The sequence below is a fragment of the Pinus tabuliformis genome, chromosome 3_2 (genome assembly GCF_031772625.1).
Source record: "Pinus tabuliformis cultivar Carrire ecotype Pingquan chromosome 3_2, CPIR1, whole genome shotgun sequence".
Taxonomy (NCBI): Eukaryota; Viridiplantae; Streptophyta; class Pinopsida; order Pinales; family Pinaceae; genus Pinus; species Pinus tabuliformis.
This window is the reverse complement of record NC_142302.1, coordinates 62493272-62508921: the sequence shown is the minus strand read 5'-3', so window position 1 is coordinate 62508921 and position 15650 is coordinate 62493272. Positions and strand designations below refer to the sequence as shown.

General features: G+C 35.6%; 1 protein-coding gene across 5 annotated transcripts in view; it reads left to right on the top strand.

The window, feature by feature from the left end:
• Positions 1 to 15650, top strand: part of LOC149179844 (cleavage and polyadenylation specificity factor subunit 3-II-like) — a 392395-nt gene that overhangs the window by 147965 nt on the left and 228780 nt on the right. For all 5 annotated transcript variants that reach the window (XM_089415819.1, XM_089415818.1, XM_089415817.1 and 2 more), the window contains one exon: positions 2630 to 2699. In XM_089415819.1, coding sequence (XP_089271945.1) covers positions 2630 to 2699 — 70 coding nt within the window. The remainder of the gene's footprint in view (positions 1 to 2629; positions 2700 to 15650) is intronic.

Below are 15650 nucleotides of genomic sequence, written 5' to 3'. Positions count from 1 at the left end.
GAATGTATTTCAACAACATGATGATGATGTATTGCAACAACATGATGATGATGTATTGCAGTATGAATTGAGTGTATGATGTGTACATCATAGTGCAATGAAGGGTACAACATGATGATGAGGTACAACTCAGTGATGGGAGCAGCATAGTGATGAGAGCAACTCAATGATTGGGTGCAACACAGTGGCGGGTGCAGCATGATGATGTGCAGCATGGTGATGGAGTCACCTTGGAGGATTAGTTGAAGCAGTATGCCTTCACCTGAGTTTAGATCAACTACCTCATGTGTTATCTTCATAGAGAAGATCTCTGCTCTTATTTTGACAAGTCAAAATATTGACTTCTGATGTATATGTACTATCTCTCTCTCTGCTGAACTATTGAAGAATATAAGAAGAATTGATCAAGGGTTTCCCCACATTGGGGTTTGTCCCTGGCTGGTGCCACATCTTGTGTCCTCTTGTCTTGGCTTGTTTTCTACGATTTATGTTTATGTTCTATCTGCACTTTACTATCATGCTGATGTGATTGCTAATCTGAATGTAGTCATTGGGCTAATATGAAAAATTGAAGTAAATTGCACTAAGCATAAAACATACCTAAAATTAACAAAAGGTGTCTCTTCTAGAGCAAGTGCAAGAAGATCTATCAACAGTTGAAAGAAGAACGAAGTGCGGGAAGGAGAAGGACAAAGTGTCGGGGAGACAAAGTGCAGAAAGGAGAAAGGACTTGACTTGTGCTTGGAGGATACTCTGGTCAGGGGTCTAGGGTTTGGCATTGATCAATAAGAAGCTTCAATAAGAGAAATTTACCGAAGGGTTTTCCTCTTAAGAGAAGAGAGGTTTTGGCCTTGGTAGAGAGCCAACATCTTGTGTTCTTGTTCTTATGTTTTTGGTAGCAGTTTGATGAAGTACACACACATGCATTAATAATAATAAGAAGAAGATTAAGCTAACAAGACAAATTGTAAAAAGACTTCACAAATTGTTATCAAGTCAAGAAGAATCACACTACACCTAAGTGCCCTTGATTCTTCAACATAGGCTAGAGACCGAGATTCTCTAAGGAATGCCGAAAAGAAGCAGTATAAAGTATAGAGACCAAGTTTCTCTAGAAGGAGCCGAGGAGAGCAGTTCGAGATCAAGAAGAAAGTCAAGGAAGGGAAGAGGCAAAGCATCAAGGTTAGTGACAAGGTTCTTGAGAGGATACTAGAGTCAAGGGTCTGTGTCATGGTCTTGGTACTTGTCAATTGAAGATCTAGAAGAAGAATTTCGATCGGGTTTTTCTCTCAAGAGGTGAGACGTTTTGGCCTGGCTGACAAGCCTACATACCATGTCACTTGTCTTTTATTGTGCATATTGATAATTGTTTTGATGAAAAGAACACAATAATAACATAACGAAGAAAAGACTATAAGCTAAGAAGTAAAAGTATATCACAAGCAATTATCAAGCAAAGAAATCTTTTAACTATTCATGCCCTAGATTTCTCAATAGATGCATCTACTTATTTTGCAATGAAGGTGATGAACATAAATCATATGGAAAGCCTGAACTAACTGAAATGCCATTACAACGAATTGGAAATACTGCATGTTGGATCATCCCTTTCTGCCTATGTTATACCATTATCTTGAGGTGGAAAACCTATCAGCTTTGGTTATGGAGTATTGTCGTGAGGGTGACCTGTTTAACCTTCGGCAAAAGAAGCCTGGGAATCACTTCTTCGAAATGAACTCTAGTTTTTTATAATACCATTTTCTGACAATTAAAGAAGTGTACGTGGATGGATTGATAATTTCAGAAAAAGTTAAAAGATGAATAGTATTTTTGAGGGATTAGTTGGGATGGTTAAAATTGTAACCCACTCAATGTCTTAACTCATCTTTGACTTACATGGGAGTTTCAAACGGCAATATAGATAGAGAGTTAGATACACAGTTAATTGACGAGTAAATTTTTCCATGCAAATAAATTTATTAAATCATTACAGACACAGCAACAAAAAGAATCAAATTAATATTTAGATTTAAGAAAAAAATGAGAGAATCAGATTTAAATTTATTGAAATGTGTGTGTGTGTGTATACTATATATATCTACACACATTTCAATAAATTTCAATATATATATATATATATATATATATATATATATCTGCAGTAAGATGGATCTAGGCTGGTTTAACTTAATATACAAAGTAAATACACAAATCAAACAATTTAGAAAATGAAAGAGAATCAATATCTTTGATTAAGTTAAACCAGTCTAGATCCATCTTACCCTGATCTGCCAACCACTGAGAGGGGTCAAATCTCTTGAGATACCAACCCCGTTTAAAGTGAAAAGAGATTTGATCCGTCTCGGCGCTTGGTAGATCCAGAGTAAGATGTATCTAGGCTGGTCTTAGCCTACCAATCAAAGGTGTAGTATCTTGGTTTATTGGTCAATTGTCAGTGTGCATTCAAAACAATGTTCTTGTCTTGGGTTTTGTGTTTGTTTTTTTCAGATATTAACTTTTTTGTGTTACAGTACAACATGCTTTATTGCAATTGGTTGAGTGAAAATGATTTTCTATTTACGAAAAAAGAAAATAGGTGGATTAGTTTTTTATGCATTGATATGTGTAGGAGCTTTGCATATTGCTCGATGATTACTGGGAGCGCATGGATTTGAAGATTCCTATTTACTTTTCTGCAGGTGGTGTTTTAAGCCATTCTATAATGCATCTAATCATTGGTTTTCATGCTTATATTTCTTGATCATTGGCATATTGTTTGTATCCATGAAATGTGCTTGAGCCATGTCATACTATATTTGATCCAAAATATATTAATTGTTAGTGTGGATCTAATTTTTTTCCTCAGAAAAAAGCGTAATTTTATTTAAAATATAAAATTACATTCTGTAACTACATGACAAGCATGTATTTCAGCATATGGATCCACAAGGATCACGCCAAAAAAGAAAGGTCATATATCCTAACAAGGACCATTACATATATTGTTCTCCAAAAGACTGGAACAAACACTGTAAACAACCGAGTATACAAAAGGAGTCAACGAAATATTTCGTCATATGAGATAAGTAAAGAGCATGAAATCAGCATAATGCCTCACAAAAAGTTGATATAGTGTGAGAGCCAAATGTAGGACTGTCAAGTCAGATCAGCTATGTCAATGAAGGGTGTATGACAAAATTCATAGATTTGATCATTTTGCTGTTCCTTGATCATCCAGGTCCCAATATCCAATAGTAGGCCTTCCTTTGAGAGACCATATGCTTTACTGTTGAGTTCCCTGTAAACATGAAGCACTGAAAAATGAGTAAAATAATCTTTTAACCATAAAATTTCTTTCAGTAAAGGTATTAATCTCATGTTATGGCGTCTGTAAGATCCTTTGACCCAATTTACTATCAGCATGGAGTCTCCAAAGACCTGAAGGTGATCTTCTCCTTTTTCAATTGCAAAGATAAGCAGCAGTTTAAGAGATAGGATCTCCACATTGTTGTTTGATCCTGCTCCCAATCCCATTTTTAGAGAGAAAGAATGAGTCTCTGAAAGATGTAGAACAGCTCCTCCATCACATCCAGGAGGGTCTCCTTGAGCAGCCCCGACAAAAAAAGCCCATGGATGTGTTCTGTCAATGACTACCGGATTGAGAATTCTATTATTGTTAACCTTTTGGTCCTTTGGGAGGTGGTCATAAAGAGCTAAGATCTGTGATGCAGAAATGTCAATAGGCAAGAGATAATCTTTGAAGATAGCTCTATTCCTTGCATGCCAAACACTCCAAATTGTTAAAAGAGGTAGAACTTGATACAGTTTGAACTTTGTTCTCTTTCAGTGTGAGCCATTGAAACCATGCCTCCATTAACTCGTCACCTGACCAGATACCTGCAATTGAGCTTTGTCATAACATATTGCCAAACTCGTTTAAAATATGGACACAGCAAGAATAAATGACTGGCAGATTCTTCATCAGATTTAGATATAGCATATCTGTTAGGACCTTGAAAACATCTAGACAGATTATCGCAAGTTGGTATTTTGTTAGCTAGTGTGTACCACATGAAGAGTCTAGTTTTAGCTGGACCATTGGTTTTCCATAATAGTTTCCACCTGTCCTCATGAATATGTTGCACTCTAGCAGAAATGAGATACTTATATCCAGCTTTTGGCTAATATACCCCATGAGGATCATGTGACCAAACCAACTCGTCCTCCTGTACTAATCTGATATGGGAGGCATGTAAGCTTCCAAGTTCCAATGTATCTGTCCCAGAAATGATATAGGTGCAGCGTATGTCTAAATGATCAGCCGAAACCCAACCCTGACTCCAAAAATTTGTTTGAGCTGAGTCAGCAAATTGACTCAGGTATACAAGGCCATTGCCATGAAGAAAAACAATCAATTGTTCCGGAAGTCTGTGATCAATAAGACTTCCAATCCAAGGATTGAGACCCACCTTTAAATGAGATGTTGCCCACTTTCCATGATAATCATGAATCCATCAAAGAGAAATAGGATAGAACACCTTTACAGATGATAGAAACGTTGGTTTTCAATTTGTTTGGTAATCAGATCCAGTCCTCTAACTGAAGTGGGTGTATATATTTCTTATACACCTCCATCCAAAGGGATTGTGTTTTTAATAACCTCTAACCAACTTTAGCCAAATTGTATCTAATGTTATGCGAAATTGTATTTTTATTAATTTGAAGCTTGTAATTTTAGGCATTTTAAGTAATGGACAATTATGAAAGTGAGCATTCATCTTTTAATTTATTTTGTATTTGTTATATTTAAAGTCTACCCATGTAATAGCTTGGCCGCAGAAAAATGATTGACAATTAAATGTGCCTGATATTGAATGTTCAATGCCCAATGAATTTATACTATTTCCATTCACCCCTTGGAGAAAGCTTCCTTGCATTGATAAATGTGATGATTTTAATTTAATTGAAATATTTAAGTCCATTGCTGGCCACAAATGACAAATGGTACTAGTAAAAATAGGAGTAAGCATTGAAAGTGCTAAGGCATCCTTGTAAGAATTGAAAAAGAAAGAGAAGGGTATGTGGGTGAGGGTTTGATGGGAATATAAAAGTAATTAACAGGAAGGGTAAGGAAACAATAGAAAGCACTATATTACCATGTGTTGAAATAAACAAACTATTAAGAATAGGAAGGAAAATCCCTGATCGTCATAGTTAGCATACACATCTTCTAGTTAGTACAACCAGCTCTTCCTTAGTAAGTTGACTTAGAAAGTATTCACTATATGGTATTGGTTAGTAACATCCTCGTAGGGTTAATTATTGCCTATCTTGTGAAGTTGGCAAAAACCTTTTATATCAAACATTTAGATATCTCCTCCTCTTAAACTGCAAAGAAAGTCGTTAATTAAATTGCTAAAACTATTAGATTATTGTATGTTAAATGGATTATTGGAACAAGAATGTAGTTTGTAGAATCTACTTGGCTATTTGCTTCGGGATAATATTGATCAGTGTTGCAAATATCTATGATTTTTGCGATATTTATGATATTTTTAGAGTTTGTCAGCTTGCCAATTTTTCTGATATTTCCCAAGTTTTTCAGGTCAAGGTTTATGGTTGCTGATATTTTGTGATAATTTCCAATATATTCCCCAACATGATATTGACAACACTGATATAGATTGTATATGATGAATACTAAATCCATGCTCGTGTATGGACTGATCTCTTAATAAAATGTCCTTCATGATTTGTCATATGCTCACGACCAAAGTAGTTAGTCTTGGACTCAATCTTTGACATGGAGTTGATTCATGCTCATCCTTTGACTTAGACTCGACTTTATTGTTGGAAACACTGAGAGGGGGGGTGAATCAATATTTCTTTTACAATTGTTATATTGTACCAGTTAAGATCAGTTAGTTACAGAACACACGATGTAGATCAAGAAAAATAATATTATTAATGAAAGCCAATGAGGACTCCAATCTTCTTATACAAAACTCAAGCTCCAACTTGTACAACAAAAGCTTTAACTCCTTCAAGGCTCCAACCTGGTCTCAATGAGGCTCCAACCTCTTATGAGGACTCCAATCCTCAAAGACAATCTAGGCTCCAACCTTGTATGAAGACTTCAATCCTCTAGGGCTCCAACCCCCTATACTTGCTTCAATCTTTCAAGGTAGCTTCAATGCTGCTTCAAGTCTTCCAAAAGATTTTTCAACAAGACTTGAAAGATCTCTTCAATGATACTCCAACGATGCTTCAAGGATGTCTTCAATACTGCTCCATCAATGCTTCACATACTGCTTCACGATCTACTTCAACAAGTGCTTCAAGATGGCTTCCAAGATACTTCAAAGTCTGGTTCAATTCAATGTCATCTTCAACAAGGCTTCAAGACTCATTGAAGGTGTCTCCAAGGCTCTTCATGTTTGCACAAGGAATACTAAAAGTGTCTTTAATGACTGCTACGAGAATATCTTCAATAATGCTCCAAGTATGAGCTCAACAAGTCTTTAATAAGCCAGCTTCAACACGGGTCACAGGTCTCCACATGAACACTGTTTACCAAAACTCTTCAACAACTATTCCAATGATAGCTTCAAGGTCTTCAACTCTATTCCAAAGAATACAAACCAGGTAGCTTCAAAAACTTCAAGTCTTGACCTTTAACTTTTCTACAATGCTCCAAAAAGGTTTTCAATGCACCATGATAAGGTCTGATCTAGAACACATCAATATCAACTCAATGTACTGATCCAAAAACCCAAGGAGTCTACCCACAGATACTGTTAACCAAAGTAGGGTTAAGTCTACACACACCAAGGTTAGATTTATTTACAGGTTCGTATGCCTTTTGTTCACAAGTTCGCGTGCCTTCTTGTCACAGGTCCAAAGGTCCGATAATTTTAGAGACTTTTCTTTGTCACAAGATGAAGGTCTGATCCAAAAGGGCTGAGTATTTTTATTTTCAAGGGGAGCTGAGATCTGTACCTAAAGAAGACTAAATTGCTGCCCCTGAATAGGTCGAGATCTGGTCCAAGAGAAGGGTCGAAATTATGTTCGCATATAAATCCAGAACCCATGAAAAATCACAGAAATTATGACAAAAACTAGTGAAACATCAATCTTCGATCAATCGCAAGTCAAACTCTGCTCTTCCCTCAAACAATCCAATTCAACTTTGGGTGAGTCAAACTCACGTTGACTGAGTTTGATTTGTGGTAAACACGAGTTTGACTTGCGACTCACTGATTAATTGCGATTTAGGTGATTGAGGCGATTTTCAGCCCTCAACTCAGCTAGCACGGGTTTTAACTTTTAGGGTTCCTGCATTTTTTGTTGTGTGGTTTAGTTAAGTTGAAAATTAAACGTCGGTCCGTAACTGACTTCTCACTGCTCAGGCCTGTTGTCGCGCGGATTGACACGACAACGCTCAGACCGGGGGCTGTCACTCTGATCCCCGATCCCTCCGTTTAAGCCTGTCTCCCGTGGCTAAGGGGGGTAGACCCTGTGAGATGATGAAGACCAACTGTCGACCAGTTGGTTGGGAGACACGAGATACGATATAAAAAGCACTCGATGGATTTGATTAATTTAGCAGACCAGTGCCTTAAGAGATTATGGTTAAGATGATTACTTGTTAGATGATATAAAAAACGTGAACCATGAACAGCAATCATCTATCATCAGCTAAATCACAATGCTCTTAGAATGACCAAAACGATATCCAGTGACTGAAATTTTTTGAAAAGATGAATGCCTTAAACCAAGAAACTGAAAACCCTAATGAAAACTGCATAGAACAAAATTTAAAACCCTAATGAAGAAAATATTAAAACCCTAGATCAGCCTAATAATTTACAGATTTAGGCCCTTAGCAGCCAGATTTAGCAATAAGAACAGGAAAATTTTCAAAAAAAACAATTTAAATGTAAAATGCTTCAGAAGACCCTGCATGCATTCATAAAAAAAAAATAAAAAAATTTCGAATGATAAGCCCGGGATCAAGAACTGGCTGGGCTCTTTCAGAAAACACAACCCGGGAGTTGGCTGGTTCAGCCGAGAACTTCCCCTAACGCCCGGTTATCTGAAAAAAGGATTTCCTGCACAGCTTAAAATCAACCATCAACGTAGAAGGAGAAAACAATAGTGAAACCCTGATCAAATGGAGATACCTGCCAATATATTTCAGAATCTAAACTATCATTCAAACCCCAAAGATCAGACAAGATACCTGTGCCTAGATCAATCTTCATTAAGCTATCATTAATGGCTGAAAATAAAATTATGCAGAACAAATAGAACAATCTTACAGCATTTTCAGAAGAGTAACACCAGCAAGATTTTTAACCCCAAAGTCTTCTTTATTGCACAAAAAAATGAAATACAAGAGAGCTTCTTCAGCCACAGACTCACAGATCCGAATCCATCGACAATGACTCCTAGCACCCTATTTAAAGGAAATGACTCCAACGGCTAGTTCGATTGATCCATGTAGAAATGATCTCGACCGTTGATGAGGATCAAGACATCTCTTGATCTCATCCGTCGATTTATTCCCTTAAAATTTTTTAAATTTTTTTATTATTTATTATTTTATTTTACTTTTAAAATTTTTAAATTTTTTATTACTATTTTTTTAAATTTTTAAATTTTTTTAAATTTTTTATTATTTATTATTTTATTTTATTTTTTTAAATTTTTAAATTTTTTATTATTTATTATTTTATTTTATTTTTTAAATTTTTAAATTTTTTTAATTTTTTATTATTATTTTTTAAATTTTTAAATTTTTAAATTTTTTATTATTTATTATTTTATTTTATTTTTTAAATTTTTAAATTTTTTATTATTATTTTTTAAATTTTTAAATTTTTTATTATTTATTATTTTATTTTATTTTTTAAATTTTTAAATTTTTTTAATTTTTTATTATTTATTATTTATTTTATTATTTTATTTCATTTTTTAAATGGATCATCGAACTAAGCCTTTGGAAACATCACCTAGGACCTAGGACTTAGGACTCACGAGGGGATTTAAAACATTTTCAACCCTCAAGACACATTTCATGATGACTTTTTACAATTTACATCTCAAGGGGACAAACCCACTTAATACAGACCCTCACAAAACACCCAGTTCTGCGACACAACTATAACCTAGCAGATCAACACACTAGGATTCTCCTAAAATTCCAATGACAAAATCCATCCCGGCTTTGGGGTCAGGTTTGAAGGAAAACTCTGCCGATCCATGGACCGGTGAGACAAAAAACCTCCCAGGACGTAGATTACCACTAGAAAGTTAGGTCCACCTAGGCAATACACATACACGACTCATGTCTGCTAAGATTATTTACAATTCATACATGCAGACTGGGTTTACAATCAAAATGATCAAGCTGCTGATGACTACAGGATGGCATGGATATGCTGATCAGGTGCTGCCCCTTTTTGCCAAGAAAAGGGGGTGTACTGCATGGGTAGTTGACCAGTAGTGGTCAACATCTGGCTCTACTTGGGGACATCCAGAATCTGCATCCATACAACACAAGAATAAGTAGCGTCCATCCAAAAAATCAGCTTATACATTAAGCACAATAAAGATAAAAGCTCTTCATTTATTAAATATCTAAAGCAGAAATGAAAATGCGGAAAAACAAGGAGTAGGGTTAGAAATACGATACAAAAGGATGCCCTACGGCATCAGATGTGTTCAATATAGTGCATACTGAGCATTTGCCTGCTTTCAGGCAAATCTGTCGGCTGCTTGTCGGATGTGCCATGTCCAATTCTGCATATGGTAGGACTCTTTCCTATCCGAAAATCAAGCTGCTCACGGCCGTCTGATGCGTCAAATCTTCTTCTCATTTTCCTTCTCTTGCGCTTTTTCTTTCTGGCTGGTTTAATTACTGATGACCTGGAACTTTCTGTTTCAAAACTATCAGATGAAGTATGCATGATATGTCTTTCTTTAGCCCGCATCTGATCTTTATCATTCTTAAGTCTGTCCGGATCACCTTCAATTAACCATCTTTCAATCGAATCAATAACCTCCTCATAATAAGATGGAGTTTGTTGCAACAAATGAGAAGGCTCCTGGTCTGTTGACGTTCCCTGCTTTCTCTCATTTTCCAATTGCTGAAACCTTTGAAACTGTATTCTAATGGCATCCATCTGACTAGAGTGTTCAACTTTCAAAGCATTGATTTGTCTGGCATGGTGTTCTTCCATGTCTTTTATCACTTTATTGTTCCCTCCCTTTATGTCCATCAAGCAATGCTGCATAAAATTTATTTCTTCTCTGTGATTCGCTTGCATTTCAGCCAACTGATTATTATGATTGAATGTCATGATAGTCATTTCCTCATCCATAGTGAATAACTTATTTTGCATAGAGTCAATTTCCCTATCATGATCAGTTTTCATGGTCACCATATTTTCCTCTAAGACTGACAACCTGCTTTGCATGATTCTAATTTCTGTTTCATAATTAGTTTTTATGGCCTCAATTTCTTTAGCATGGTGACTTTGCGTGACCTCAATCTCCCTATTACGTTTTTCCAGGTGGGTGCATAAAGTTTTCACATCATTGACATAATTAGTTTGATTGATTTCCATATTTCTCACCAGCATCATTAGATCTCGTAAAATTTGCTTTTGCTCTTCCCTTTCATTGTTATGAACTTGATCTGCAATATTTTCGGTGGATGACACATTCTGATATGAAGAGTCGTCTTGGGATCTTTCACCATCAGCTGGACCTCTTATCAAATTATTTTCATTCTGTTGCACAATTTTAGAGGCAGAAGGCAAGCTGTTTGGATAACCATATTTATCTTTAAAAGCATCAATAATGTCTTCTAAAGAAGTGAAAGATTCCTTAGGAAAACTGTTAAACCAATTCAAAGCATCATCTTCTAAAGAAAGGACAAATAGACGCATTTTGATATCTTCATGATTAAATTGAGGGGATCTGCAATATATGATCATGATGCGATCAAACAAACCTAGATGCCTTCTAACAGTGATTGGATCACCACCTGAAAAGATAGGTAATTTAGAAATGGCCTCTTCTGGAAAATCATGGAGATGGTGAATAAAACGACATGGTTTAAATGAATAATCCATGATAAATAATAGAAGATCAAATGGATGATAGAACTAGATCTCTGCACAAGAAAATCAAAAGATGAAAGAAGTGGAGTCGCCACTTGAACAACGAATCTGATTCTAGGATCCAAAAAGTAACCACAAGCAGATATGAGGAAAGCTTCTTGTCTGGGAAAAATGAGAAAGTGGAGTCGCCACCCAAACAAGAAACAGACCGAAGAGATGCTACTGATATGGCGAAAAATAAAGCAATAAAAGATCCAATTGATAACCCAAAAGGTTGAATTTGCCAGCTCAAAATGAGAGATGAGAAAGATGAGAAGGTGAATGTCGATGAAACTCCAGGAACAGAAAAGCTCTGTCCCCGGCAACGGCGCCAAAAATGTTGGCGTTGCCGGGCCAGATGAAAAGATAAGAAATGAGAAAAATGATTGTCGTTTGAAAACACCGAGAAAAAGTATCCCCGGCAACAGCGCCAAAAAATGTTGTCGCGCGGATTGACACGACAACGCTCAGACCGGGGGCTGTCACTCTGATCCCCGATCCCTCCGTTTAAGCCTGTCTCCCGTGGCTAAGGGGGGTAGACCCTGTGAGATGATGAAGACCAACTGTCGACCAGTTGGTTGGGAGACACGAGATACGATATAAAAAGCACTCGATGGATTTGATTAATTTAGCAGACCAGTGCCTTAAGAGATTATGGTTAAGATGATTACTTGTTAGATGATATAAAAAACGTGAACCATGAACAGCAATCATCTATCATCAGCTAAATCACAATGCTCTTAGAATGACCAAAACGATATCCAGTGACTGAAATTTTTTGAAAAGATGAATGCCTTAAACCAAGAAACTGAAAACCCTAATGAAAACTGCATAGAACAAAATTTAAAACCCTAATGAAGAAAATATTAAAACCCTAGATCAGCCTAATAATTTACAGATTTAGGCCCTTAGCAGCTAGATTTAGCAATAAGAACAGGAAAATTTTCAAAAAAAAAAAAAAAAAAAAAAAACAATTTAAATGTAAAATGCTTCAGAAGACCCTGCATGCATTCATAAAAAAAAAATAAAAAAAATTCGAATGATAAGCCCGGGATCAAGAACTGGCTGGGCTCTTTCAGAAAACACAACCCGGGAGTTGGCTGGTTCAGCCGAGAACTTCCCCTAACGCCCGGTTATCTGAAAAAAGGATTTCCTGCACAGCTTAAAATCAACCATCAACGTAGAAGGAGAAAACAATAGTGAAACCCTGATCAAATGGAGATACCTGCCAATATATTTCAGAATCTAAACTATCATTCAAACCCCAAAGATCAGACAAGATACCTGTGCCTAGATCAATCTTCATTAAGCTATCATTAATGGCTGAAAATAAAATTATGCAGAACAAATAGAACAATCTTACAGCATTTTTAGAAGAGTAACACCAGCAAGATTTTTAACCCCAAAGTCTTCTTTATTGCACAAAAAAATGAAATACAAGAGAGCTTCTTCAGCCACAGACTCACAGATCCGAATCCATCGACAATGACTCCTAGCACCCTATTTAAAGGAAATGACTCCAACGGCTAGTTCGATTGATCCATGTAGAAATGATCTCGACCGTTGATGAGGATCAAGACATCTCTTGATCTCATCCGTCGATTTATTCCCTTAAAATTTTTTAAATTTTTTTATTATTTATTATTTTATTTTACTTTTAAAATTTTTAAATTTTTTATTACTATTTTTTTAAATTTTTAAATTTTTTTAAATTTTTTATTATTTATTATTTTATTTTATTTTTTTAAATTTTTAAATTTTTTATTATTTATTATTTTATTTTATTTTTTAAATTTTTAAATTTTTTTAATTTTTTATTATTATTTTTTAAATTTTTAAATTTTTAAATTTTTTATTATTTATTATTTTATTTTATTTTTTAAATTTTTAAATTTTTTATTATTATTTTTTAAATTTTTAAATTTTTTATTATTTATTATTTTATTTTATTTTTTAAATTTTTAAATTTTTTTAATTTTTTATTATTTATTATTTATTTTATTATTTTATTTCATTTTTTAAATGGATCATCGAACTAAGCCTTTGGAAACATCACCTAGGACCTAGGACTTAGGACTCACGAGGGGATTTAAAACATTTTCAACCCTCAAGACACATTTCATGATGACTTTTTACAATTTACATCTCAAGGGGACAAACCCACTTAATACAGACCCTCACAAAACACCCAGTTCTGCGACACAACTATAACCTAGCAGATCAACACACTAGGATTCTCCTAAAATTCCAATGACAAAATCCATCCCGGCTTTGGGGTCAGGTTTGAAGGAAAACTCTGCCGATCCATGGACCGGTGAGACAAAAAACCTCCCAGGACGTAGATTACCACTAGAAAGTTAGGTCCACCTAGGCAATACACATACACGACTCATGTCTGCTAAGATTATTTACAATTCATACATGCAGACTGGGTTTACAATCAAAATGATCAAGCTGCTGATGACTACAGGATGGCATGGATATGCTGATCAGGTGCTGCCCCTTTTTGCCAAGAAAAGGGGGTGTACTGCATGGGTAGTTGACCAGTAGTGGTCAACAAGGCCCGCAACTCATACGCTGAGAAGGTAATAGAGGCATGGTTTCAGTTTCAGTTTACTCCGCGTAATAGAGTCATAGTGTAATAGAAGCACATAGTGTGTAGTGTGCTCTAGTGTAGCTTAAATGTGTGCTCTGTCAGAGATTTCAGTAGAAAACCATTATCGTATCATCATAGGACGAATCCTTAGGAATGTTGTTTGTATCAACTTCTACATTTGCGATAATCCCTTCTTGAAAGGCTTTCCCTATAAGTCCCACACCTTACTTATCTTTCTATGGCAGGTTAAGTAGCCCTGAGTCCAGCTTGCTGAATTCAGCCTTTAGAAATACTAGTGGTTGAATCTCCACAACCCCATCCAAAGTGAGATCAATTTCCAACAAGTCTGTGGGATCCCTAACAGATGTGTTGGTTGATTGGTTTTGCTTCAACCAGACATTGTATTCAGTGTTGAAAAAATTGGCAATAAATTGGTGATGTTTTAAAGAAATTGTGATTTTTTCAGCAAAACGATAAATTGCCCCTTAAAAATCAAGATTTTTTGATTTATCGTCGCCTGGCGGGAAATATCGCTAGGCTGGCATGAAGGGTGGATTAAAGAGCACGATTTGTCTTTTTTCTCACTCATTTTTTTTCTAAGCCATTGGAAAAAGGAGGAGAAGGGTCTGTGAGTATCCTTGTTGTTTGTGGAGGATTCTAAGCAACCATGACTAATTGACCGTCAAGATTTTTTGCAAGGGGTGATCTTCATTTGCCAAAACTGTGGTGAATATTCTATTTACAGGTATGCATCTAGATTCTAAACTCCACTATCTTAATGCTTTTTTTTTAATAGATTTTTGTTTGCTTGCTTGCCTACATTTTACTACTATTTCTTAACATTTTGCCATGTTTTTCATGCCTATGAAACAATGTAAGGGTTTTAATTTTTTTTTTAGTAATGGGACAGCAAACTTGAATTAATTTGTTTTCCACCCTCCTATTGTCATTTTTAGTTACCAATGATCTAAATTAATTTTCTTCTAAATATTTGATAATTGATTTATTAAATCAACATATTATTTTTTTCTATTGGGGGTTTAATATCATTTTCTTTTGTTTGTTGTGACTTAGGTTTGAATTTTGAAGTTGTCCACATCCATTGCAAATATGCCAAAGGCCATGGACTCATTTTGGTAGTATGGGGAAACTGTAGGTGACAGTCGACAAAGGTTACATTGCAAATTATGTGGCTAGTACATGATAGGAGGGGTTTTCAGGTTGAAATTCCATCTTGCTAAAATCCCTAGCACAGAAGTTGGGATTTGTAAAGAATCTAGCCCAAAGATTATGAGAGCCGCACATGATGCAATTAATACAAATGAAATAGAGAAAACCAAAACCACTGCAAATAAAGCCAAACAAACAGCTAGAGCTTCAGGACTATCTACCAGTGAGAGTAGTGGGAGGGGCTCCATGGCTACACTTGCTGAGAGGTCCTCATATTTTTTTATTCCACGAACCAGAACTGGTGCACAACCTTCCATCAAATCAGTGATAAAAAAAAGCGAGAAGCAAGGAGTAGAGAGGGCTATGGGGAGGTGTCTTTTCTGGAATGACTTACCTAGAGGGTGATTGTAGAGGCTCTGGAGCCTCTCCTCTACTAAGTTTGGACTCGAAAAATAATTTCCAGCTACTTAGAAATTGATTTTTCAGAGTTTTCGGTTTGTTCATTAACTCATAAATTTTCTATTTAAATGGCTGGAAAATAAATTTTATGTCAACTCAGAAACGTTTACTTATAAGTTAATATAGAACTGAAAAATACAAATTTTAGTGTAAGATACTCATTTGAAAGCTTGTATAACTCATTTTTGGCGGCTAAAAACGCAGGTCCAACAAGTAGAAAGGCCTCTTAACCTGATAATCTGCAACAAGAAGGTTAG